At 40.8% G+C, this 27,195-nt stretch overlaps 1 protein-coding gene across 1 annotated transcript in view; it reads right to left on the reverse strand.

Annotated features, from left to right (window-relative positions):
- Positions 1-27,195, reverse strand: part of TET1 (tet methylcytosine dioxygenase 1) — a 122,181-nt gene that overhangs the window by 65,552 nt on the left and 29,434 nt on the right. Inside the window, exons 4-6 of the mRNA XM_026650891.1 lie at positions 8,410-10,960; positions 3,809-3,899; positions 1,175-1,268 (exon numbers count right to left, since the gene is read on the reverse strand). Coding sequence (XP_026506676.1) covers positions 1,175-1,268; positions 3,809-3,899; positions 8,410-10,960 — 2,736 coding nt within the window. The remainder of the gene's footprint in view (positions 1-1,174; positions 1,269-3,808; positions 3,900-8,409; positions 10,961-27,195) is intronic.

The raw sequence follows: 27,195 nt of genomic DNA on the forward strand, positions 1-27,195 counted from the left end.
AATATTTATTTTTCTCCATGAAAAGAACTTTATAATCTTTTTTGGGATCCTCAATTCACTTAAAATTGATGAATTTTAAAACATCACATGCACATGTAATGAGGAACACTTGCTGTGCTAAGTCTAAAAAAATGATTTGGTAATTCCAAAATTATAAGTAATATGCGCTTAACATACAATACTGCTCATGCACAGTATATAAATCTCTACATTTTTGTTGCACAGTCACAGTATTATAATATATCAGAGGGGTAGCCGTGTTAGTCTGGATCTGTAAAAAGCAACAGAGAGTCCTGTGGCACCTTTAAGACTAACAGATGTATTGGAGCATAAGCTTTCGTGGGTGAATGCCCACTTTGTCGGATGCATGTTATATATTATTATATATACTTTATCTTCACCATTTCAGCTATGAAATTACTTTCTAAATCTACCTCTGATTACATAGACCTGAATGTCACAATGAAAATATTTTTAAAACCACCTCCATTAAGATGTCCAAAATCTAGTTGCAAGACTTCTGCCTACATCAACCGTTCCAGCAAAAATAAAGACAACTAGCTCTTTCCTGAAACTTGTCTCTGTTACCACATTTCCTGGCTCCCATAAAACAATAAGTGATACAAGTCATAGGGTAAAAACTAAATGCTATAGCATCTACATTTCCGAGATCCGAGTTCGCTTCTTCAAAGATAGTAGTGAGTGCTATGGTATCTCAAAGCTGCACTTCTTTATCCACTTCCACCACACTTTGTTTGTTATCTTCAGGCACTCACAGAACTGAAAGGTGGTTTTAAAATGTCATTGCATAGCTTTCCATCTCTCCTGAGCAACCATGCCTTCCTTTATCTCTTTTACTCACAGTATCTTTCTTCACTAGGGACTCTACCTTCCAAAAACTGTCATGATCCTCCTTTTCTTGATTTGGTCACTTCTCCTTTGAGCACCTTTCTATCTTTCTGTAGCGTAAACTACATTACGACACAATGAACCGGAGCTTAAAAATATAAAACGATACCATGAGTGTACGTATTCCTCAGCTGTAACAGGCAGGAGATATCTATGAAGAACTACATATTCAACCAAGAATCAGGTGCTATTTATGCTGCAAAACTATAATGTCAAAATGTAAACACACAAAACAGAATTCCACTAATGTAATAGAAAAACTTACCCATTTGGCAATCGGACACCCCTGAGAGCTTTTTCCTTCCTTGCCTGTATAAACCACTACCTCTATTCTTACAGCACTTCCTTTTGCTCCATACCTGCATAAAATAAAAAGTTTATGAATATAAACTAGACTCCTTTTTAACACCTGTTAGTAGTTTAAACTGGGAACTGAAAAGAAAAAATATTTATCTATTTTAAGATGTGAAAAAGCACTTTTTACATTAAAAATAAATCTGCAAATACCATTTTAAAATCCTCCTTTCTTCCCCGAACAAACTACTGCTGCTAGTGTTGTGTCATTTTGGAAATAGAAATTGTCTCTGATTTCTGTATGCAGAGAACGTGTTCTATAACTTCATTTATTCTTTCATTATTTTGACCCCTCTCTCTATCTTAAAGAAGTGGAAGATTGGACAAATGACCAGGGAGGAGTATAAAAATATTGCTCACGCATGCAGGAGTGAAATCATGAAGGCCAAATCACACTTGGAGTTGCAGCTAGCAAGAGATGTTAAGAGTAATAAGAAGGGTTTCTTCAGGTATGTTAGCAACAAGAAGAAAGTCAAGGAAAGAATGGGCCTCTTACTGAATGAGGGAGGCAACCTAGTGACAGAGGATGTGGAAAAAGCTAATGTACTCAATGCTATTTTTGCCTCTGTCTTCACAAACAAGGACAGCTCCCAGTCTACTGCACTGGGTAGCACAGCATGGGGAGGAGGTGACCAGCCCTCTGTGGAGAAAGAAGTGGTTCAGGACGATTTAGAAAAGCGGGACGAGCACAAGTCCATGGGACCGGATGCGTTGCATCCGAGGGTGCTAAAGGAGTTGGCAGATGTGATTGCAGAGCCATTGGCCATTATCTTTGAAAACTCATGGCGATCGGGGGAGGTCCCGGATGACTGGAAAAAGGCTAATGTAGTGCCCATCTTTAAAAAAGGGAAGGAGGAGGATCCGGGGAACTATAGGCCAGTCAGCCTCACCTCAGTCCCTGGAAAATCATGGAGCAGGTCCTCAAGGAATCAATTCTGAAGCACTTAGAGGAGAGGAAAGTGATCAGGAACAGTCAGCATGGATTCACCAAGGGCAAGTCATGCCTGACTAACCTAATTGCCTTCTATGAGGAGATAACTGGGTCTGTGGATGAGGGGAAAGCAGTGGATGTGTTATTCCTTGACTTTAGCAAAGCTTTTGATACGGTCTTCCACAGTATTCTTCCCAGCAAGTTAAAGAAGTATGGGCTGGATGAATGGCCTATAAAGTGGATAGAAAGCTGGTTAGATCATCGGGCTCAACGGGTAGTGATCAACGGCTCCATGTCTAGTTGGCAGCCGGTTTCAAGCAGTCTGTCCTGGGGCCAGTTTTGTTCAATATCTTCATTAATGATCTGGAGGATGGCGTGCACTGCACTCTCAGCAAGTTTGCAGTTGACACTAAACTGGGAGGAGTGGTAGATACGCTGGAGGGTAGGGATAGGATACAGAGGGACCTAGACAAATTAGAGGATTGGGCCAAAAGAAACCTGATGAGGTTCAACAAGGACAAGTGCAGAGTCCTGCACTTAGGACGGAAGAATCCCATTCACTGTTACAGACTAGGGACCGAATGGCTAGGAAGCAGTTCCGCAGAAAAGGACCTAGGGGTTACAGTGGACGAGAAGCTAGATATGAGTCAACAGCGTGCCCTTGTTGCCAAGAAGGCTAACGGCATATTGGGCTGTATAAGTAGGGGCATTACCAGCAGATCGAGGGACGTGATCATTGCCCTCTATTCGACATTGGTGAGGCCTCATCTCGAGTACTGTGTCCAGTTATGGGCCCCACACTACAAGAAGGATGTGGAAAAATTGGAAAGAGTCCAGCGGAGGGCAACAAAAATGATTAGGGGGCTGGAGCACATGACTTATGAGGAGAGGCTGAGGGAACTGGGATTGTTGAGTCTGCAGAAGAGAAGACTGAGGGGGGATTTGATAGCTGCGTTCAACTACCTGAAAGGGGGTTCCAAAGAGGATGGATCTAGACTGTTCTCAGTGGTACCTGATGACAGAACAAGGAGTAATGGTCTCAAGTTGCAGTGGGGGAGGTTTAGGTTGGATATTAGGAAAAACTTTTTCACTAGGAGGGTGGTGAAGCACTGGAATGGGTTACCTCGGGAGGTGGTAGAATCTCCTTCCTTAGAGGTTTTTAAGGTCAGGCTTGACAAAGCCCTGGCTGGGATGATTTAGTTGGGAATTGGTCCTGCTTTGGGCAGGGGGTTGGACTAGTGACCTCCTGAGGTCCCTTCCAACCCTGATATTCTATGATTCTATTTCTGCATATATATATATTTGCCTGTCTGCCTACAGGGCTCTTGAGAACCAAATCTTGACTTCCTTGGGAGTTTTGAAAGAACCCAGCACTTGGCAAGATTGGAAATTGCTTTTGCTCTAAAAAGATGACAACATTTAGTGTTGATGCAATAGTTCAGTCCACATACATCAGAAAGAGAAGATGTGGTACAAATAATTACTGGGAGGGAAAAGAGGCGAAGGCAGACAAAGGCCAAACATAATGTCAGCTGTACCATATTATTTTCTTCTTTTATGTTTATACAATAATAAATGATTTTTATAACTATGTAGTGAACTGATTTTTCTCACCTGTTTTCCATTATTTCCCTGACAGCAGCAACACTTGGTCCTGTCCCAAGGTGTGTATAATATGGGCCTTCATCTTTCTCTATAATTTGCTCTGCAGGAAGGATAAGAAAAATAAATTTGGCATTTACAAAATTTATTTACAACATTAAATAATAACCACACAAGGTTGTTACAGAATTATCCCTGGAATTAAATGCATAAAATCTTAAAGCCTTTAATCATGATTAATACATAGTATATTAATAGGCCTCTTCTTAAAGAAGCAATAAAATGCAACCTTTGTGAAATTTGCTGTCTTCCATAACCTGATAATGGACTTTTTCCTTGACATTCTAAATAAATCAACTAATAACAACAATAATATTTTGCACTTCTAGAGCACTTTCTATGAGAGATTTAAAATATTTATGAATTAAGCCTCACAATACCCCTGTGAAGTAGGGAAATTTTCTTACTTCAGTTTAGACATAGGGGAATTGAAGCATAGAGAAGTTAAACCCAGTGTCACACAGGAACCTGCAGGAGAACTGGAACACGACACAGATCTCTTCACTCTCTATTTGGTGCCTTATGCACAAGATCAGAATTTTAGGACCAGAATAAGAAATCAGCCCCAATGAGCATGTTTTGTTGTTTGATCTGATTTAGTTCACACAAGCTGGGGACTGAATCTACCCTGCACTAACCTACCACAGACTAACTGTATGGACCACAGTTTGTTAATGCACTTTGATCTAGTTCATTTTCAAAGAGGACTAATCATGAAGCTTTAATGTGCATCAGCAGAGTCCACAAGTATGGTTAGTCTGCAGCAGACTACTGCAGGGTAGATTCACACCCCAGCTTCCAACGAACTTCGGGCTTGGCTACACTCGAAACTCCAAAGCGCTGCCGCGGGAGCGCTCCCGTGGCAGCGCTTTGAAGTGCGAGTGTGGTCACGGCGCCAGCGCTGCAGGTACTCCACCTCCCCGAGGGGATTAGCTTACAGCCATGCTCCCAGCGCTGGGGCACTGTTTACACTGGCGCTTTACAGCGCTGTAACTTGCTGCGCTCAGGGGGGTGTTTTTGCACACCCCTGGGCGAGAAAGTTGCAGCGCTGTAAAGCACCAGTGTAGCCAAGGCCTTCGGATATGTCTACACTAGGCAGCTTTTAGGAGAGCACTCCTGCCAACAAAGCGCTGTTCACACCAGCGCTTGTTGTCAACAAAAGTTTTGTCTTTCAGGGAGGTGTTTTTTTAACACCTCTGAATGACAGAAGTTTTGTCTTTCACTTGCCAGTGTAGACAAAGCCTAACTGTTCTTGTAGACATGCCCTTAATCTTTGTCACCTGAGTGCTTTGAAAGTCAGAAAACATGAGAAAACTACATATCATTGGTGCCACCAGTTAAGCAGTGTCAGTAAAATTCTCAACACCATATTTGTTCTGAAGGCTTCTAGCCAGAACTTTATTAAACTTTTTTAATGCCACACCTTAGAACAAATCAACCGAAACAGTTATCTTGTACAGCTGTCAAAAACTTTCCAACGAAACATCTTTCCATCAAAATTTGTCAATTTGTCAAAATTGAAATGTTCGGCAGAGACAGTTGATTTTGACAATGTTCCAATGGAAATCTGCCTGATTTTCTCCCAGTTCACCTGCTTGGCTCCTTGTCAGCCTGTCAGGTGGACTACCACAGGCTATATCTACACAACAGACCTTACAGCAGCACAGCTGTACTGCTGCAGCTGTACCACTGTAAGGTCTCCCATGTAGCCACTCTATGTGGACGGGAGAGAGTTCTCCTGCCAGCATAATTAAACCACCCCCAACGAGCAGCACTAGCTATGTCGGCAGGAGAGCATCTCCTGCCGACACAGCACTGTCCACACCGGCGCTTTTGTCACTGAAACTTCTATCAGTCAAGGGTGTGGTTTTCTCACAGCCCTGACTGACAAAAGTGCTAGTGTACACAAAGCCCCAGAGAGCAGGGAACTCCTGGCTCCAGGGCAGCCCTGCCAAGGAGATGCCCAGAGCCACAGCCTCAATCCCTTTTGTAGTGAATTTCAAAATGTTGGGGTGGGGTGGGGATGGGAGTGTTCTGAATTAATACTAAACCCATTTTCAAAATACTGAAATTTTCCATGAAGCGGAGTTACCTTTCTCCCCCCCAGCTTTATTCCTTGGCCGCCCTGAGTCCTGAAGGTGTTCTTTCATTGTAGGCTTTGAAGGCCTATGGGGTCCCCTACTGACCTGTGGACTGCAGTCTCTTCCCACCACAATCCCTACCCACAGCATTCCCCCATGTAGGGTATGTCTACATAGCAGTGTGAGCAACACCCTTGCATCCACACATCAACTGTGCTAACCTCGGGCTCAGACCCAGGGTCCCAGGAGCTTGCAGGGCTGGAGGGTCTGAGCCTGTGCTAAGCTGGGACCTACAGTCCAAGCCCTATTGCTTTCCTGTGTGCACATGCCTCTGGTTTAACTTGGGTCCTGGAAGTCCTCCGGATGTATCCCAGAGTTCCCAGTGGCAGAGGAGCAGTGCTGCAGGCAGCTAGTGTAGCGGCTGGAAGCGCCATTACTGCCTAGCCAAGTGTGCTTCCTCTTCCTGCTCTGGCTCCTCCTCTCTGCTGCACAGAGCTTGCCCAAAGCAGGGAGCAAAGCTGACAGGTGGTAGGCAGCTCCCAGCTGCCAGGATTTTGGGGGTCATCCCTGCCCCAGCCGTGCTGTACCGGGACCTCTCCTGCTCCTTCTCCCTGAAGGGCCGTTATTTGGTCCTGCTCTGCTTTCTGTTCCTTGCTCCCAGGAAGCCCCCGCCCTCCCTAGGGTTGCGTGTGCAGAGGTGCCTGGGTAGCATGCACTGTGAGGGCAGTGAGTGGGAGCCAGCCCCAAAACTTCCCCACAGTCTCCTGGGGATCTCTTATCCCTGCATCATGGGGTATGTATGTGGGGGGACAAGGATAAGTTATCCCCCAAGGGAGGGGTGCTGGAGCACACTGCACCCCAAGCCCTGGAGATGTTCTTCACTGTTTTGCAGCTGGCAGCAGACAGGCTGGGGTTTGTGTGTGTTTTTCCTCTGAAACCTACATTTTATGTGAAATTTCAAAACAAACAGACAAAAATAAATAAAACACAAACCAAACCAAAACACTTTCATTGAACATTCCATTTTAAAAAATAAGAATTACAAAGTTTCATTTTAATAGTTTGACAACCCTAGAGATTGATGTCCTAATTATCCTCAGAACATTTTTCTGCTAATGTGACAGCCTACAGGGTGGAGAGTCCAATTCTCATATTAGATGGTAATTCAATATAAAGCCTTCTCAAACTGCAGTCATTGGTTCTACTGAGACTGCCACCAAATGAGTTAATTATGCAGTTTATGTATTTGTGGGCTCCTTATGGGCACCTGAGTCCCATCAACAGCACCACCACAGTTAAGAAACAGGGTGGGCAGTAGAGTTTCCCTACATTGCACCATGTTCCTAGAGCTAGAGTGTCAACATTGCTGTGTAGACATACCCTTAAACAGTCAGCTTCACCCTGTGAGGATGCCCTGTGTCTATGTAAGGCATCAAGGTCCCACACCATGGGTACAAACTGTTATGCCATTAGCCTCATCTCCCACACCCTAGCTAAGGGCTTGTCTACACTACTGGACGGATCGACGGGCAGCGATCAATCCAGCGGGCATTGATTTATCGTGTCTAGTATAGACACGATAAATCGACTGCCGATCACTCTAGCGTCAACTCTGGTACGAGTTCTCAACGAGACGCGCAAGGGGAATTGATGGGAGAGTGTCTCCTGTTGATACGCCGCAGTGAAGACACCGCGGTAAGTTGATCTAGGTACGTCGACTTCAGCTACATTATTCAAATAGCTGAAGTTGTGTAACTTACATTGATCCCCCCCTGTACTGTAGACCAGCCCTCAGACTCTGGGATAACAGACATCCATAATCCTTCTGCAAGGACTCCCATCACAGTTGTGACAAACCAGTCATAAGGACCACCAATTAAGGCATCATGACCACCCATATCTCTGCCCTATCTCAAATTCTAGGTATGAATGTTCTCCCCTGCCTTGTCAGCCCCGTGCAGTATTTAGAAGAAGGCAAAAAATTCCCCGTGGCTTGGCCAATCTATTATGTGGAAATTCCTTCCTAACCTTGAAAATAACGATTGATGAACTGGAGCCCACTCCCATGTGCCAAGCCAGTGGTCACAAAGTCAAAGGTGGGAAGATGACCCTTAGCTGGAGGGATGATTGAATGTCTCTCCCTCCCCAGTGTTCATTTTTGCATGTCCCCTGAACTCCCCCCACACACAGGCCAATCACTGATCTGGTGACTTAAAACTTACCAGCTGCAAGGCAGAGAAAGCCCATAAAACCACCTCACTGAAGTTACCCACATAAGATGGGGTGGGGGGAAAAGCACCTTCCTCCCTCCCCTTGATGTCTAATTGGCAAGGACCCAGCAAACAATGACCCTCATGGAGACAGAGGTTTGCACATAAAAATATTAAAAGGGTGCTTTTTTCTATTAAGAGGAGTGATGTGAAAATATATTATTTGAAAGGTGCATGCAATAATTACCTAATAGGCACTTACCAACACAGTCACAGATTGGAAATTCAGACTGTCCTTTTTTGGTAGGTGTATCGATCAGATTTTTTGTAGGAGTGTCTAGGAACTTCATAGGAGATTCAAGAAAACTGCTGAGTGTATTCTTTGCCGGAGAACATCCCAAGTCACCTATACTCTGGGGGTTTTCAGTACCCAAACTTGTTGATGTCAGAACTGTAATTTCACCTGCACAATCTATATTCCTGAGAGTTTCTATTGTGTGTGGTAAATGGGTCTCACAACAGGTAGCTGGGAGTGTTTGCAACTTCTGATCCAATTGTTGCTCTGCAGCATTCTGCTGAAAATTTGCTTCATCAGATATCTCATGAGCTCTCTGGTTAGACTGATTAAGTGTTTGAGGCAAGGGATATGTCTGAATGACATTCATTGTTTGCTGTACCTGAGAATTATTATATTTTTCTGTAAACATCTGTACATTGTCACTTGGTCTGTTTGAACACGATTCTGTTTTAAGTTGTGACGCAACCATAGGATTACTGGAGAGCAAGCCATTGTATTGTGAAGAAGTAACAACAATGTCACTTGTCAGTGGATCAATACCTAGTGTGTCACTGGAGCCTACAGTTTTGATATGCTCAGTTACTACTTCACAGCCAAACAGCCTGTCTTTTGTTTTCTCCCATCGTACCTCAGGTAGATGTCTATGGATTTTTATCTGAGTCTGTGGAAGAAATAATCTAGTTTTTTGTTGTGATGATAAAGTACTTTGATTCAGTTCCTTCTGTACTTTGGTTCTGGGAGTTTTTTTTTTTGATGCAGCTATTTTCAAATCCCGTGGCATGGTACGACCAAGTGGTTTTGATGATATCCAAATGTCCTGCAATTCATTATGCTGGTATGCCAAATGCTCTTGCTGTTTTTGATTATTTTCTTGATAGTCCGGTACTTGAGGCTTCTTTTTGTGTCTTTGTTTCCATGGTACAGTTTTTCCTTTTTTATGTGTTGGCTGTTTTTGCTTTACTAACAATGAGCTATAATTGTGCCTTATAAACACAGATTGTTTTTTCTTCAGTAGGCACTGGTCCTGGTTATGTTTTGGCTGAATCTCATGTGATATTAGACTGAGAAGTGATGTCTTTACATCATTCTTCTGCTCTGGACTTGTCTGATTTGATTCAATTATTGCTGCAAGTTGAGTTAACTGTGTAGCTACATCTTCTTCATCCTGGCTGTGAATTCCTCCTTCCTTCATTGCAAAATTACTTTTCAAGTTCAGATCATTATAAGCTTTGTTTTTCTCAAACTGGCTCAGAATCTCCAATTTGCTACTTGTTTGATGGACATTACATGAATTGTTGAAACATGTAGCAATGGTAACTTTATCATACAGAGAGTTTTTCTTGGTAGTATGACCTGAACATGACTTTGCATTAGGTACTGAAACAGACAAAGATTTGGTATCTCTTGGGGATACATGTGATCTATATGATCCACCGGTAGTATTAACAGATTTATCATGTGGTTCAGAAACAGTACTTTGGCCATTGTACAACACTGCCTTATTAAGGAGCTGCTTCTGTGAACGAGCATAGCGACTCAAGAGATGTTGTTCATTCTGTAAGTAAGTCTCTTTGATTTCTTTTAATGTAGAAGAAGTCAAAGAGCAGGAAATGTCCCTTTTGTAATTATGGAGTAAATGGGACGTTGTTTGTTCTGCATGTTCAATATTTTTTGTTTTATCTGGTGCAGATGCTTCTAATGGGGCTTCTGATAATTTTGTTAATGCTTCAATAGCTACAACCTGCTCTACGGTTAAATTTCTGTTTTTAATCAGGGACAAAAAGGTTGGCTGAAGTGAGGAGTTTTCAAGTTGTCTCTCTTTGTTTGGTATTTTAACAGCATCTTTTTCAACATGGACTTCCTTTTCAGGCACAGGTGTATAACATGATCTTTCCTGTGTATTCACAATAGAATCAGTTTGCAAAACTGAATTGTCAGATCCTTGAAAGGTCTTGCAGGTACCGTTTGACTTCTGCCTCAGGAAAACATTTCCTTGTTTTTCTGGATGAGCACAGCAAACACCAGTTGTCAAAGCGCTTACAACATTATTCAGATTAGCAGTATTTGTTTGATGTGAAGGGGAGTTGTTTTCTCTGCAGTTGTTTGTCAAATCTGCCCTTTCTTCTACAATTACTTTTGTCTGTGACACATCTGATTCTGATGGTGGATAATGTATGTTTTTAATGCCATTTCTAATGGTTTGTGCAAACAACTTTTTTGGCTCAACTAACTCACTGGGAGAGACTGCTCTTTCTTCTTCAGAATTTTTCAGGTGTTCATTATCTGTCACAGTTCCACGGATATCTCCATTGACACAGATGCTAAATGATGGTTTTTCGTTATCTGTCCACTTCTCTGCTTCTAAGCCAGTCATACTTTCTTTTTCATTAGATTGTACATTTTCAAAGGGTACTGTTTGATTTGTTTTCACCCTGTATTTTTCACCATGACCGCATATACTGCATTCCATGAGTTCTGGTCTGAGGCCATTTACTGGTTTGTTTTCTAAATCTGCCTAAAAAACAATACAAAAAATAGTTGTATCAGCTGTTTAAAATGTAAGGTAAGAAGCAGTGACCCTACACTAATTAAACCCTTTCATGGTTGATGTAAGGAATGCCATGATTGAGCATTAGCAAACAGAGCAGCTGCAGAACAAGTCAGTAGCACAGGCAATCCATAAAAGAAGATCTGAAGACTAAGGACTCGATTCTCACTTATACTAAGAACCCCTTACACCACTCTAGCAATAAGTGCAAATGTAATGGGCTTTAGTGTAACAAGAGTCAGGCCCTCAGGCCTCAATCCTGCAATGAACTTTGTACAAGCAGACACCTTATGCCTCTCTGGAGCTCACTGCAGGATTAAAGTCTAAGGCAAGGGTAGTCACTAGGCGGACCACTGGCCAAATCGGACCGCCAGACACTTTGAACAGACCCCAAAATCTTTTTATTTACATATTATTAATTATTATTATTATTTTCTCTGGAGTCTGAACCCTGACTATACCTTGACCAAGGAATTTTGACCTCGACAAAAAATAATTGATTAACCCTGGTCTAAGAGCTTGTCTACATGAGAAAGTTTTACCAGTTATATCAATATAATTATACCAATATAATTAAACCAGTATAGTTATACCTGTGTAATTCCCCATGTGGACACTCTTATTTTAGTATAAGAGTAACTTTTGGGGGGTTAGTTTAAACCTCTTCTAAAGCAACATAAGCTAACCCCCAAAAAGTCACTCTTATTCCTGATTAAATGTCCACATGGAGAGTTATACTGGTATAACTATATTGGTTTAAATTCACACCTTAAAAAAAATTATACTTTAGGCCTTTCCCATGTAAATACACTCTAAGAGAGATTTAAACAGTAAATAATACTTGTATGGTGATTTTAGATTAACTATATTTTACCCAATTAAATGCTGCATTAAGTAGCAGTACCTCTTGCACAATGCACCATCAAGGCTGTTGTATATACACCATAGTGACTCTAGGAAGAGTATTAGGAGGGTACCCCTTCGCTGCACCAGTCTAATCAAAGTCTTCGAAATTTTAGAGTTTGATTTAAAATAAAAAGCTTCTAGTCCTAATCACTGTGAATAAAACCTTCCAAATGTGACACAAACATGACACAATGCACCACTGTCTTCCTGAAACTTCAGATAGCTTGAAACAATGGACAGATTCTACCCCAAGTTCACAGTGTTGCAACTGACAACAGAATTTGGATGGAAAGCTCTAAGAGAGGTCTGAACTCGCAGCATTCAGCTAAATACTGCTTCAACTTTGAGGTCTGCCTGAGAACAATATAAAAAGTCTACATTAATAACATTTTCAAAGCAGGGGAGATGGGTGGAGGATCTGAGCATATACCTGAAGGCTTGTGATAAAACTACACACCACTTAAGTTCTCCTTAAGTCTTAGCACAGAGTTTAGGCAAGACTTAAATGTATAAGGCCTTGTGAAGGCCCTCTGCACAGGAGTGAATTTTACCATATTTAATGGAACAGAGCACCGTGAAGTTTCTTTTGTGTGGCAAATTGATGGGGATCTCCTGATGACAAGTGGAAAATTGGTACATATACATGGCTCAAGTGAATGTTTGCATTGTATCTCAGCAGAGCACTTTCTGACCACTGAACATTCTCTGATGTAACTGAGCAGATTTTCTTATTTTTCCATTTTAACTTCAATATACTAATAATTTTTTAAGTGAAATGTGTTCTTCATCTTCACTGGGACTACACATATATTATCAGAACCACGTCAGGTGACTAGACGGAGTTGGAATATTTCATATTGGGAAGAACGCTAATAATGTGCATCATACAAGCTATTACTTTATGAAGGAAGGATCTATGCAATTTAAGGGCTGGTCTACACTGAGGGGGGGATCGATCCAAGATACGCAACTTCAGCTACGCGAATAGCGTAGCTGAAGTCGAAGTATCTTGTATCGAATTACCTGGGGTCCAGACGGCACGGGATCGACGGCCGCGGCTCCCCCGTCGACTACGCTACCGCCGCTCGCTCTGGTGGAGTTCCGGAGTGGACGGTGAGCGCGTTCGGGGATCGATATATCGCGTCTTAACGAGACGCGATATATCGATCCCGGATAAATCGATTGCTACCCGCCGATACGGCGGGTAGTGAAGACGTACCCTAAGAAAACATTAAAGCAGGCAATCTGAGTGAATAAAAATTGATGTTTTGGTTTCTTTTTTATTAAGAAATTGATTATTAATTTTAACTGGATTATTTTATTGAAATGAAATACATTTTTATTTTTAAAAATAAACCAATTTAAAATTAAACTTGAAATTATGACAACCTATGTTAAGGCCTAAACTTTCTACAATCTATTAAAATCATTTAACTTTTTTTTTTTAAAAACCTACATCAATATGCCCTCCTCAAATTTTAATAAGTTAAAGAGTGTTGCATTTTTAATTATATACAGAATCAGGAGAAAAACATTTTTAACTTTGGGGTCAACTCACATGTTATAAATCTGTCATAATTTCATGTACTGCATTAAGTAAGTATCTATATTATTTTCAGTCTTTACAATATTCAGAAACACTTCCTGTTTCTGTGTAGAGAAGCTTTTGCGTTAATTACTTTTGGTGTGAGTTTAGCAAACAGGTGCAGAGACAATATTTTCTTCATTTTATTCAAAGTTGAGAAACCATCTGGGAATTGAAAAAGCAGGAAAGCTTGTTTTTGGTTTCCAATCTATAAATAAAAACCAGGTGGCAGAGAATCAGATCTACTAATTTTAAAAATGTAAAGGACATGGGAGCAGATTTTCAAAGATATTTAGGCATCTAAAGAAGCAATCACTAGCCAGATTTTGAAAACACCTAAGTAGGTTAAGCACCTAACTAGCTCCCATTGATCTCAATAGCTGTTAGACACCTAACCTGCTTTGGCACTTCAGAAAATCCCACTAGGCACCTGTCAGCATCTAAATACTTTTGAAAGTCTGGCCAATTGTGACCAGAAACAAACTGTCAATTCACTACATACAACTAATACTTTATCTGCTTAATAAATCAGTTAGTTTTAAATGCAAAACATGTTTTTAATAAACTTTTTTTCTTACATATCTATCATATTTAAGGTAGTTTTATTTAAATCATAAAAACTATTTTAAAATGCTGTTTTTGTGCATGTTTATTGAATTCTACTGTCCATCCAAATGCAGAGTGACACAAATCCTGAATAAAAAATGATCGTCCAGTAAGAAAGATAGGGGACATTCTCTATTTCATAACATAAAAAAGTAAAATTTAAGACTCTTGAATAATTATATTAAGCAATATGATTTCTTAAGTAAATGTGCCTATAGTATATCTCCTGGTTAGCAAAAAGAAGCACCAAATTTAGTTTAAAGCCTATATTTAATTACAGATCAACATATTTTAATGGTTATATCAAGCAATAAGAATGAACCTTTCTTTAGGAAAATAACTAAAAAGTACAAATGCAAAAGAGGATTAAAATCCATTATTTAAATCAAGGTTTCCTCTCAGTAATTTAAATCACTTTGATTTAAATCAAACCACCCCAGCAGGCAATGCTTCCAGAAATCCAACATTCAAAACTAAACTTACAGCTCAGACACCAGATGGAGCTTGGTGTTCACTTTAAAACAGTTTTCTCTTTGATAAACAAAATAAGATAAGAAAGCGGGGACCCTAAAGTACACATAGATAACACCATCGATTTTATCAGAGGCATCACAAGACCTGTTGGGTCATGGTTGTGAAAACAGATTATTCAGCAACTATGTAGTAAACCAAAATCTAGGGAAACCAGGCTATGAAAATATGAGACCTTATTTAACAAACTTTTATTAAACTGAGATATTTATCTATGTTCTTGTAAGCTGCACCTCTCTGAACCATCTGAACCAGAAGCTAAATTTAAACTAAGACTTTTTTTTATTTAATTTCATTTTATAAGAAGGTGAACTGAAAGGTAAAACTGTACTTTCTGTTCAACAGAAAGTTTGTCATAGGTACCAAGACCCTTGTTATGGAAGGCAAAAAGGCACTATAAATTATATTATGCCAGTTGATACAGAATATCTAACTAGAATAATGTCTACTCAATAATTAAACTGAAAAAGATGGTTCACAATTGATCAAGGGCCTGTGTGAAGCAGAGCAAATCAGGCTCAGAGAAAGTGGTAACGCTTTCACCAAGGCAATTACCTTAGTCCATGTAGGTGGGCATACTGAATATGAGACCTGGGGTGAAACCGTTGTCCCCCTGAAGTCAACAGAAAAACTACCTCTACTCTTTAATGCCTTATCTCATGCCAGAGCATGCCCATTGTCTCTCTATGACAGGAGACAAAGGGATTCTGAAGCATATCCCTCAGTTGCTGGTCATTTTGAGCATATCCCTCAGATCAGTTCCAAAGTTGCCCATGTTCTACACAAAATTGGTGTCCTCTCACTTTTGCCTTTAGAAACAAAGAATTATGAAACTGAGGTAAAAGGAAGAGTTCTTTATGTTAAACAATTTAAGATTCCAGCATGAATAAATGTATATTCCTTGCATTCTGGGTCATTGTCACTCATTTGCATTTTGGGCATTGCCAGATTGAGTGGTATGTTCTGAAGAATCAGAGAATTGCATAGAAAAAGGAACAGGACAATGTACCAATTTGCTTTTATTCCCAGAGACTGGTTTACCTACCAGCTGGCACCTTCAACACACAAGGTCCATTGACATAGAATCATAGAATATTGGGATTGGAAGGGACCTCAGGAGATCATCTAGTCCAACCCCCTGCTCAAAGCAGGACCAATCCCCAGGCAGATTTTTACCCCAGTTCCCTAAATGGCCCCCTCAAGGACTGAACTCAGAACCCTGGGTTTGAGCAAGCCAATGCTCAAACCACTGAGCTATCCTTCCCCCCAAATAAATGGAGATATACCTATCTCATAGAACTGGAAGGGACCCCGAAAGGTTATTGAATCCAGCCCCCTACCTTCACAGTATATGAACTACATGATTCTTCAGAGTAGACTTTAATTCTTTTGTTGCAATACACTCAATCATTTTGTTCTTTAATAAAATAATTTTAGCAAACCTAGTATTATTGCTGGGCTTGAAAATCATCAGGAGAGTCACATAGGCCCCAATCCTGCAAGTGACTAAGTGTGCGCAGGTGCACTGCTGTGCCTGTGCAAAGCCCTAGTCACCTCAGTAATAAAGGGCATTATTCTAAAAATCAAACTATTTCCTGTACTCCATAACTTCCATAACATTTTTGGAATTTATCCATATGCACTGAGCAGAAAAAAGATCATGATGAATCATGTCATTGGCATGGTTTGGTTTATATCTCATTTTTCCATATAAGAACTGAAATTATCATGACATTTGATTATTTTTATTGGAACATATTCTGTACCATTTGACCACTAGATTTTTTTTTTCTTTTTTACTTGTGCAAAGATATTAACACAGAGTCACAAAATACAACAGATCGTGGCTTTTCTTGTTTAATAATTAAGGTTGGTTTTTCTTTGCTTGCTATATGAACATAAGAACTGCCATACTGGGTCAGACCAACGGTCCATCTAGCCCAGTATCCTATTTGCCGACAGTGGCCAACGCCAGATGTTTCAAAGGGAATGAACAGAACAGGGCAATTATCAAGTGACCCATCCGCCCTGTCGTCCAGTCCCAGCATCTGGCAGTCAGAGGCTTAGGGACACCCAGAGTATGGGGTTGCATCTCTGATCATATTACTAATAGCCATTGATGGACCTATCCTCCATGAACTTATCTAGTTCTTTTTTTAATCCAGTTATAGTTTTGGTCTTCACAACATCCCCTGGAAATGAGTTCCACAGGTTGCTATGCCCCATTATAAAAAGAAATGTTCACAGAGGACTTAGCAGAGCAGGTTTCACTTAATTATTTCTCGGGTCTAGGTCTGGCAGACCAAGTACAGTCCAAGAAAAGCCTCTGCTATAACTGAACAAGCTGAAGGCAATATATCTTGAGAGCTATGTTGTAAAACTTGAAAGCTGTACAGCCATGGACCAAAACTTGCAAGTAATGGTGCCTTCAAATGCCAGGATTTCGAGCACAGAAGACTCATCTGATTAAAAAAATTAACAAAACTGTGAGTAATTTCAATGAGGGACTAAAGAATGAAGTGGAGTCCATAAAAGCTGTTTCACCTCCCCCTCATTAAGGTGAATACTGCTCTGTCTGGAAAATGTGAAGTGCTAAGAAATCATGTTCAATCTAAAACTATACAGTGTGGGGTATAAAAGAGAAAACTGGGGGGAGCTGAATCTGTTGTGAGAATTGCTTGAATATTTAACTTATATCAGATATTAAATCTAATCCACTCCTTCAGAGGCATCTGCTAATGCTCCTTGCATGGATGAAAAGCCAATCGGAAACAAAGTTTCTGATAAGGGTCAGAATTTAATAGTGATTTTTCTCTTAAAACAAGAGTGACAGTGTCCTGAACGTAACAAGACAGCTTGGACAGAGACTATACCTTTTTCTTGACACTAAACAATCTACACAACAAAAATAATGAGGGCCTGATACCCTGAAAGAAGAATTCTCTCAGAGATTAGTTCCTAGTTACTTAGTGTTAAATATTGTTTTTCAGCTAATAAGCTCATTTTAGTACAGAAATATGCAGGAGAAAATGTCTGTGCATCTTCCCATTAGTACAACTCCTCACTTATTCTGCTGACATACTGTGACAAAGAATGGACCAACATTCACCACACGAGTCCAGAGCCATCTCTAAACTCTATGCAGAACCAAACGCTCTTGGCTGATATTTAGTAAAAGATGATGGTCCTTGGTATCCTGATTTCAACCCTTTTGTTCCCTACATACAGTAGCATGAGGTACTGTGACAAGCAGGTGTAGCCCAAAACAATTACTTCTATGACCTGGAATGCAAGATAACACACAGACCCAGATCCCAGCAAGAGTGGTTAATGGGATCAGCCACTCCAGAGGAATTATATAACAAGAAATAACAAGACCCTTCCCCTTCACTGGGTGCATGGGGTTCTGCCCAGGTGTTGCACAATGGAGCTGCAATGCAGGCACCAGTCTGATATTCATAGGAATGCTACAAACTCCTAGCCCCTGTGAACGACAGCAATGACTTGAGAGTGCAACTGTTCCCTTGCACATTGTGTCCATACACGGGGAACTGATGTGTGTGTGGGAGCTGAACAGTTGTGCACAAGACTTCTCTTCATCCAGTATTCTAGCTGTACCTACTGCCACACTATTTGAGAACACACGGTTTTCCCTGCATGTCCATTCGGATTGGCACAGAGCTGGTGGTATCTCAGGGATAGCTCTCTACGCTGACAGTGTGCTGCACATTGCTGCCAATGATGGAGGCTTGTGCAGGATTTGCTGGCAGACTGCCATTAAATATAGAACAACAGTTGATTCATGGGCCCACCTACTGGCTGATGCTCTATGTCTCACCATGGACCTCTCTGGCAGTTTTAAGTAACTATATTGCACATATGTAATTAAAGTGAATCTGAAACTTTTATATCTTGTAGTAAACTGCATACTTGCTGCTGTGTACACTGGTTTATCTATGCACTTCTTTGCTAAGATATTGAATTGGGTCCTATGACAATACATTAAAAAAATCCAGATGCAAAATGTTCTGCTCCTCAAGACGAGGATAGGTTATACTGGCGCAGCATCAAAAGAATAAGCTGGTGATGCCCCTTCCAACTTCAGACAATATTAAAATAAAAGAGTATTTCTAAAAATTACTGAGGTTCTATATCCCCTTACCCTAATCATTTGGGAATATTTCTTAATACCACACAGAGGAGGAGTTGTAGAAGTGTTTTAGCAGAGGCAAAGGTCAGTTTGTGAGTGTGGGGAGACTTGTCCTGGGAATGGAGGAGGTCTTTGGAAGCAGAAGAAGATGATCAGATTAGTGATACATAGGTGAGATCAGCTGCTGAAGGGGTCGGGATGATGGTGTTTTTCACTGGGAGGTCAAAAGGGAATGCCCTCACTCATGACCTTCCCTTCCTCCAGGATTTCAGAAGTATCCACCAATGCCTATTCAAATATATAAAAGAAGGTACATTCAACCAAAGTAAATAAATAGATCAACTGTCCTCCTCCAATCACTTCTCTTTACACTTGTTCTACTTAAAAAAAAAAAAAAAAGGTAAGAGCTCAGAGCTCCTCTTCCACCTACTCACAATGGACTCTACAACTCCAGCTGGAAAGTTTGCTCTAGCTGACAGAGTTTACATTTGCAGTACGTAGTACCCTTACCCCCACCAGGAAAGAACTCTCAAAAAAACTTGAGTCTTAAACAAATAGGAGATTTGGAAAACAGCAGTCTGCTCCTGTTTTCTCCCTCCTCCATAGAAATAGAGCAAGAAAGGGCCAGCAAGAGGTTCACACATTCAGAGTATGTCTGTGTAGCACATTAAGATCAGGCTCTGATTCAGGTTTAAGCTCCCTTCCACCCACAGAAAAGACTCAAGTCTGGAACTCCTTTGGACTCGGGTCTGCAGACCCTGCTGGGGGGGTGGGTCAGAGCCCAAGTCCGGCTGTGATCTAGGACAAAACCCAGGCATCTTGCAGTATGGATGCAAATCAAGTCTAGGTTGCCAGGCTCGGGTCTGTAGAGTCTGCCAACACTATCCCACAATCCCCTGGGGCTGTGCTTCCCAGTCCTTCAATCCCAACACTTCCCACTTGCTTCCCAGGAACAGGCAACCTCCTAGTTCAAATGCAGCTGCTCAGCGTTTCATCCTTAATTTCCACGTGGCCTGCTCAATTGGAAATACAATCAGAGTGTGTATTTCATCCACTGCTTGCTTTAAAACTAGAGTCCAAATTACAGCAGAGGGAGGCAGTCTGTCTGTGCACAGACGCATGGTACTTGTAAAGAGATTCTCCTGCATCTCCATGTTAAATCAGCACCTTGTTGACTTTACCACGAATTTTCACCATTGCTGACTGGTGATGAAAGTGAATTTCTCACAGAGTAAGAACTCCAGATAGTTGATTATGATCCAGGATAGTCCATATGTACTAGGGCTGCCTCTAACTCACAAGCCAATCTCCATTACGAGATGTGCTGGTCAGCCACTAGATGCCCAAATATCTCCTTCCCATACATGGATAGCTGTCCTCCACTAACCTGAAACAGAAGTTCATGCTTCCATCGGCAACCTCCTGACTATCAGTCAGTCCTGCCTAAAAGGACTGAAAAACCATAGCTAGTGACTAGATTATTCATAATTCCTCTCCACCCCTGAAAAAAATGAAGGGGAAATAATTTAAATTTAATTTTGCATGTGTATCTTACCATGATGTGTGATCAATTTCTTTGCTGCTCCAACTGACGTCTGAAGTGGCCAGTGTTTTTTGTGTGAATAAAATAAAGCCCATTGATAAAAAGTATCATCCTTTGAACTTGTATTAAAGCGGCCTCTTTGACAGAGTGGAAAATGTAATTTTTTATCATGGTCAGACAATAACATGGTCTTTCTCTTTCCTTTCAAGGCCCTTTCACATCCACAGAGCAGACACACAGCACCAGCAACCTGGGGGAGCAGTCTCACCCACTGTGGGTAAGGAGAAAGAGAGTCCGGGATGAGCTGATGGAGGAGATTCTAGATAAAACTAATTGGAACATAGAGTTCCAGAAGGACCAAATGGAGCATCAAAAGAATAAAGATGCAACAAGGGCGGAAAGAGAGAGAGAGAGGCTGCACAGAGCTAGGAGAGATTGGTGGACAGATTCATGGAGCATGACCTCAGGTTGAGAGTGTAGCAGAAGGAGCTGTTCGAGCGATTACTTGTGCTTATGGCTACCAGAGTGCAGGCTCCACTGGCACCTTCAGCTCTTGCTCCAGCCCCATGCCCTGAGTCCCCTCCATGCTATTGTGTCCTGCAGACTATGCAGCCCTTGGACAATTCAGGGGATGCCACACCACCACCCGAAGTTGATTTGCCAACTCCAAATTGGTTAGCCACAGACCTGAAGCAGTTTGGGGTAGCCAGCTTCCAGATGGCTATAGCAACCCACTTTTGGACTGCCATGGCCTCCTTCATGTGGGTGCTGGCACTGGAGGGTAAAGGCCAACTAATCATAAACCTCCAGGAGCACATTCTCCTTAATGCAAAAGTTCAGGACCTACTGTTGGTCATCCCTGGTCCTCATGATGATGTAGTCCCACCAATCTGTGCTTGTAGCCTAGCTCCAGAAGCACTGGTCTACATGGGGGAAATCTGTGGCTAAGACAACTGTCATGAGCAGCATCAGCGGGGTCGCAGCTGGCATGTCAATATCCCCTAAGGTGCCTTCAGCAGTTCAAAAACTGTCACCAAAATGTCCCGCAGTGTCTTGCAGATGCTCCACCCGATGCTTGAAATAGGAGTGACAACATAAGATGGAGAAGTTCTTCCACTGCGTCGGGATCTATGATGATGGCTCCAGCTGCTGGTAGTGTGCAAACACAAAATGGCTTGGCCGGATGTGTTCGCAGGCTAAAATCACCTAAAATACTTCTGGCCAATTCCCATGGGACAGACAGACAAGTTCTCCCACAACCCACTATGAACCAAACCCTAGAGCAGCATCAGCAGGAGAAGGCCCTAGGAATCCTGGGATACAGCGGTATACACCCAAGTTCTGACTTGGGTCTGTGTAGTGCAGTATGGATGCACCAGCATGGTTGTGGGGCCCAGGTTTCCAATGGAGTATGGATGCTCAAGTGTGGGCTTGGAAACACTGAATGTGCAAGCATGCGTCATGCAGACTCAGGTTTAGTGTGTTGTGTAGACACACCCACACAGGCTTCTGTGTCTTTGCCTTTCACTTGTACCACAGTAAATCAAGGGAAAACCCATTTGAGTGATTGGACACATCAGTGCAAAGTTATTAATGAGAGGAGAATGAGGCCTACAACCTCTAGCTTCCAACTCACTGCCCACTGCAACCCCACCTTCCCATGCAATGACCTGCAGCAGCCCCTGACATTCATGATGAACTTGGGATGCAACTGCCTCTGTATGCCATCTGCCCACCTCACTGTTTGCTTGTGTGTGTGTGTTGGAACAATGCAAATTGTGGGTGTGATCTGGAACACAAGATTAGAATTTGAAATGCCCCAGCTGGCACAAAAGGAAGCCAGAAAGTAGCACACCAGGTCTCAGACCAGTGACAGCTGGGACCAGAACTCAAGTTAGGTATGGAGGAGCGGTCAGGCAACTGAGGATGCAGAAATGGAGACAATCCCTTAGTTTCAATATAATCAGCTAGTACACCAGTACATCCCCACATTGTTGATAAATGTGCTCACTCTACCCTGAAACCTGCAAGGACAACTGATTTAACTTTTTCAAAATTGAGTTCTGTGTACCTCATCTGTGATCTACGGAGCAAAAACTGTGCTAGTCAAGGAAAGGAGTCACACTATTAGTTCTTTCCCTCCCCCTTCCAGTTCAAACAGTGAAATAAAATATTCCAACTATATTCCAATTCCAGATCTCGCTTTTTTAAAAGTTCTCCTATCCTGCATCTGGGACTCAGTCTACCAGAAAAACATCCAAAGCATTTTAGGACATGCAACACACAAAAGGTTATGGATACTGGCAAATCTATTCAGCAAAAAGGTCCCCTAATGTAGGACCATATTTAAAAAACAAAAACCACGATTCCCAACCTCTTTAGGTCAATGTTGTAACTCCAGTTGGGAGACACAGAGTTCATGCAAATGATCTCTCAGTTTACCACTCCCCACTGCTTAAATCTTTGGTTACTGTATTGTATATTCTCCTTAATAGGTGCTGGGAACAGATTGTAAAAAAGAAAGAGGTGGAGAAAGCAACTCATGGAGGATTTGAAGACTAGGAGGAAATACTGGATTTTGAAATGGAGCATTTCCAGTAAGGACTAATGTTGAAAAGAATAATTTATTTTTAAGAAATTTAGACTCAGGAGAAGGCCAAAATGGACAAAACATTGGTATTGGCTGTTTTTAAAGATAATAAATGAGATCACCCAGCACCTGAGAAAAAGGTTAATTCCTGATTTACAAATGTAACATTTTATTTTTTCTTTCCATATTATGAAAAACAGAAATGTCAAAACCAACCTCACACCACACTATTAGCAAACTCTTTCTATCTTTGAAGTTTCCAATACCCTTTGCCTCCTCTTAGCAAATCAGTTATCTATCCAGGAATGAGTGGAATGACAACAGATCTGGTGGAACAGAACTTTTAAAGCAATGTCAATTCACATATTGTTTGGAACGGAAACACCATTCAGAATGACTCTCCTCTTATTAATATTGATCTGAATATTTTAAAAAGGTACTAGTAAGTATTTAGATATAACATTGATTCTACTTGCTCCTTCCACACAAATTTCATATTCATCCCTGCTATCAGGTCCTAAATGTTTGGCTTGTCATCAAACTAGTTTGCTTCCTGTGTCTTTAGGGTCAGTAAATTCACTTGAGCTCACCTTCAGAACGTTCCCCAGACCTGACACTAGACTGCCCCTCTGCCAAAACTTTCACTGATGCCTCCCTTTCTTATTCCAATAATTCTTTTTTTATGGCCTTCAACTCCCCTAAGCTCCAGGTTTGCCCAAAATATAGTGTTTCAACCCATCCATACCTGGATTAGGAACACATCAGCCAATCCCCAGAAATCTTCACTAGCTTTCTGTCCATTAAAAAAATCCAGCACAAATTCTCTGTAGCTATTACCTCCCTCCCCCTCTTTCCAATCTCATCTCCATTTTATCTATACTCTTATCTGTGCTCCTCGAATAGCAAGCATCTTTCCCCAGCTTCTCTCTTCACAGAGAGAGAGAGAGATTTTTCTTCCCAGCTTCTTTCACTATTTGGAACCATTTCCTTGTGCATGATTCGGTTTCAGAAAGAAAGAATTAGTGAACTAGTCTCTTTTCTTCACCTATAGCTCCTAATTCTCTCTCTAAGGGCCTGATCCCAAAAGGTACTGCGCACCCACAACTCACATTAAAAACAATGAGGGTTTGGTGTGCTCATGACCTCTCACAATCAGGCCTCAAGGGCCTGATCCTGCTACCCTTCTTGCTTAATAAGTTCAATGAGACTACACACATGAATAAGGTCTACAGGATCAGCTCCTAAATGATGGTATGTATCAGTGGTATCTATGCTGTAGTTTGGAGCCATTTCTGGCTCCCAAGACTCTAAATTATTGCCCTCAAAGGCAACTGCAGTAAGGAGAATACTTGTATTTGATTATGAATTAAAAATGTGCACTGAGCTTTAAAATTATTTCCATCAGACCCATTGCTATAGTAAGTAGATAGGTGACTTCCCTGCCAGGTTAGAGAAGCCTCAGGGAGAACAGTCCCAATACACACCTCAGGACAAGAATAAAAGAGAAGCTGAGCACAGAACTGTATTTCTACTGTAAGAGATGCTAATGCAACCTAATATCTTGTCTTCTTTTTACTACTGTTTTTTTATACATTTTAGCATTTGTTTTCTAAACTGAAATGTAGTGAAATAAAAGTGATGCTGATAACACCGGAAAATGTAGTGCTCTGTTAATCCATAAAAGAAATGTGGTATGATCAGTAGCAATGGGCATTTCTTCACATTACCCTCCTAATATTCTTTAACTCAAATTTCGAGTGATTACCTCTAGAGGCGAGAGAAGTTCAGTCTCTGTATCCATCCATTCAAGCTAGTTTCTCTGTCTACATATTTATAGTGTCCATCACAATAGCATATGAATACACTGTCTTATCTACCAAGAATACTAAAAAGCATGTCATTAGGTAGGATAATCAGCATATTGTAGATCTGTGTTCACTAGGAACAGATGCCACAATTCACTTTATATAGTTATAGTCCACCAAACTGGCACGAGCTATAAGCAATTTTCATTCACTATCAGTACATCTTAGATTTGAACTGGTGACTTAGAAGTAACATATTCTACCTTCTGTTATCAAAACAGTGAGCCATCTAGTTCCTTAATCCAAATACTTTTGAATCTGGTTACATTACTTTTTGTTTTTCTGTTCTGCCACTAATTTTATTATTTATTACTTGTTGCACTCCAATAATGTACTTGGCTCCAATCTACTTCAGACACAGACAATACATATTAAGCATGTTTATCTGCAGACTTGAGAGAACTTGTTTTATGTCATGAAAAACAGAGATCTCAAATACACACCCTTTTCTAGGCCTAAACAAATTCTGTTTATAGCAATGCTCTAGTCCGGTTTTTAAAAGGTTAAAATGAGGGCATTGTTACAGTTTCAGTAAGGAACAAACAAGTCAGTGACAGATAAATTAAAAGGTTGACTATAGATACTTTAGATGAAAAAAATATCATGGGACTGACAAGGTGTGTGTCACCAATCACCTACCTTGTGTGTTGCAGCACTTCCCAACATCTTTCATCTGTATTTTGTCTATTTAGATTGAAAGATCTTTGAAATATGGACTGTGTATTCTTTTTTCTCTCTAAAGCAGCTAGCACACTCTTCATGCTGTTTCCATTTTCTATTACACTCTGCTGAGACTTTCACTTTTCTTTTTAACAAGTTTCACTTTTAATGTTCTTATGCACAAGAACAATGCTGTAAAGTTCAGGCTGCAAGAGTGCAGGACAATGCTTATTTGAATAAAAATTAAACTTTTTTAGATTCATAGAAAATTTTCTTTTAATCATAGGTTCCTTGAAAATTTTATTTTACAAAAACTAAACTTTGGGCTACGTTTAACTGGACAATGTTGATTAAATATAACAAGACAAACACCAGAAATGAAATAGCAATATGTATATTTGTTCATAATCAGCTATCCATGATGTGACACAGACTACTGACCATTGAACTAGCACTGAAAATTCTATCATTTAATTTTTTTTCCCCAAAAAATGTTGAAGCATGATGGCAAGGGTAGGTGAATAGCTTTTAAGCCTGGACTGTTAAACCTAATAAAAAGTGATTCCACTTAATTTCTTTAGCTATACCATACACCGTACTTTAATATTTATTGTATTTTGCTTTGAGATACTTTTATGGATTTGTATATTACAAAATGGGAAATGACTGCCTTGGAAGGAATATTGCAGAAAGGGAGCTGGGGATCATAGTGGACCACAAGCGAAATCTGAGTTAACTGTGTAACGCTGTTGCAAAAAAAGCGAACATCATTCTGGGATGTATTACCAGGAGTGTTGTACGCAAGACACGAGAAGTAATTCTTCTGCTCTACTCCGCGCTGATTAGGCCTCAACTGGAGTATTGTGTCCAGTTCTGGGCGCCACATTTCAGGAAAGATGTGGATAAATTGGAGAAAGTCCAGAGATGAACAACAAAAATGATTAAAGGTCTAGAAAACATGGCCTATAAAAAAATTAGGTTTGTTTAGTCTGGAAAAGAGAAGACTGAGAGGGGACATGATAACAATTTTCAAGTACATAAAAGGTTGTTACAAGGAGGAGGAAGAAAATTTGTTCTTCTTAATCTCTGAGGATAGGACAAGAAGCAATGGGCTTAAATTGAAGCAGTGGATGTTTAGGTTGGACATTAGGAAAAACTTCATAACTGTCAGGGTGGTTAAGCACTGGAATAATTTGCCTAGGGAGGTTTTGGAATCTCCATCACTGTAGATTTTTAAGAGCAGGTTAGACAAACACCTGTCTGGAATGGTCTAGATAATACTTAGTCCTGCCATGAGTGCAGGAGACTGGACTAGATGACCTCTCAAGGTCCCTTCCAGTCCTATGATGCTATGAAAAAAGAATTTACTTAGTAAAAGCCTCTCTGTATGGGTTAAATATCCTGCATTAGTGATTGATTTAAATCCTGAAGCCTTGACACAGGCAAGACTCTTAATGAAGTAATGGAAACTTTGCCTGAGTAATAACTGCAGGATCAAATCTTTGGTATATTTTGTCACTGAATACACTAACTCCATACAATATTTAAGGAATAAAACAAACACCAGACATGAAATCTGGTCCCACTGAAGTAAATGAGAGTTTTGCCTTTGACTGCATCCCAGGTCAGCTAGTGAAGGCAATAAATGGCCTTCGTAGTCAATACAATAATATTAGTTTAAAAGATTAATAAATGCCAAAAATAATTTTCAGAAGCTTGTCTATTTTAATGGATAAGCTAGTGTTTATGGATTTAAAGCTATATAA

The sequence above is a fragment of the Terrapene carolina genome, unplaced genomic scaffold (assembly GCF_002925995.2).
Source record: "Terrapene carolina triunguis isolate 2854851 unplaced genomic scaffold, T_m_triunguis-2.0 Scaffold95, whole genome shotgun sequence".
Classification (NCBI taxonomy): Eukaryota; Metazoa; Chordata; order Testudines; family Emydidae; genus Terrapene; species Terrapene triunguis.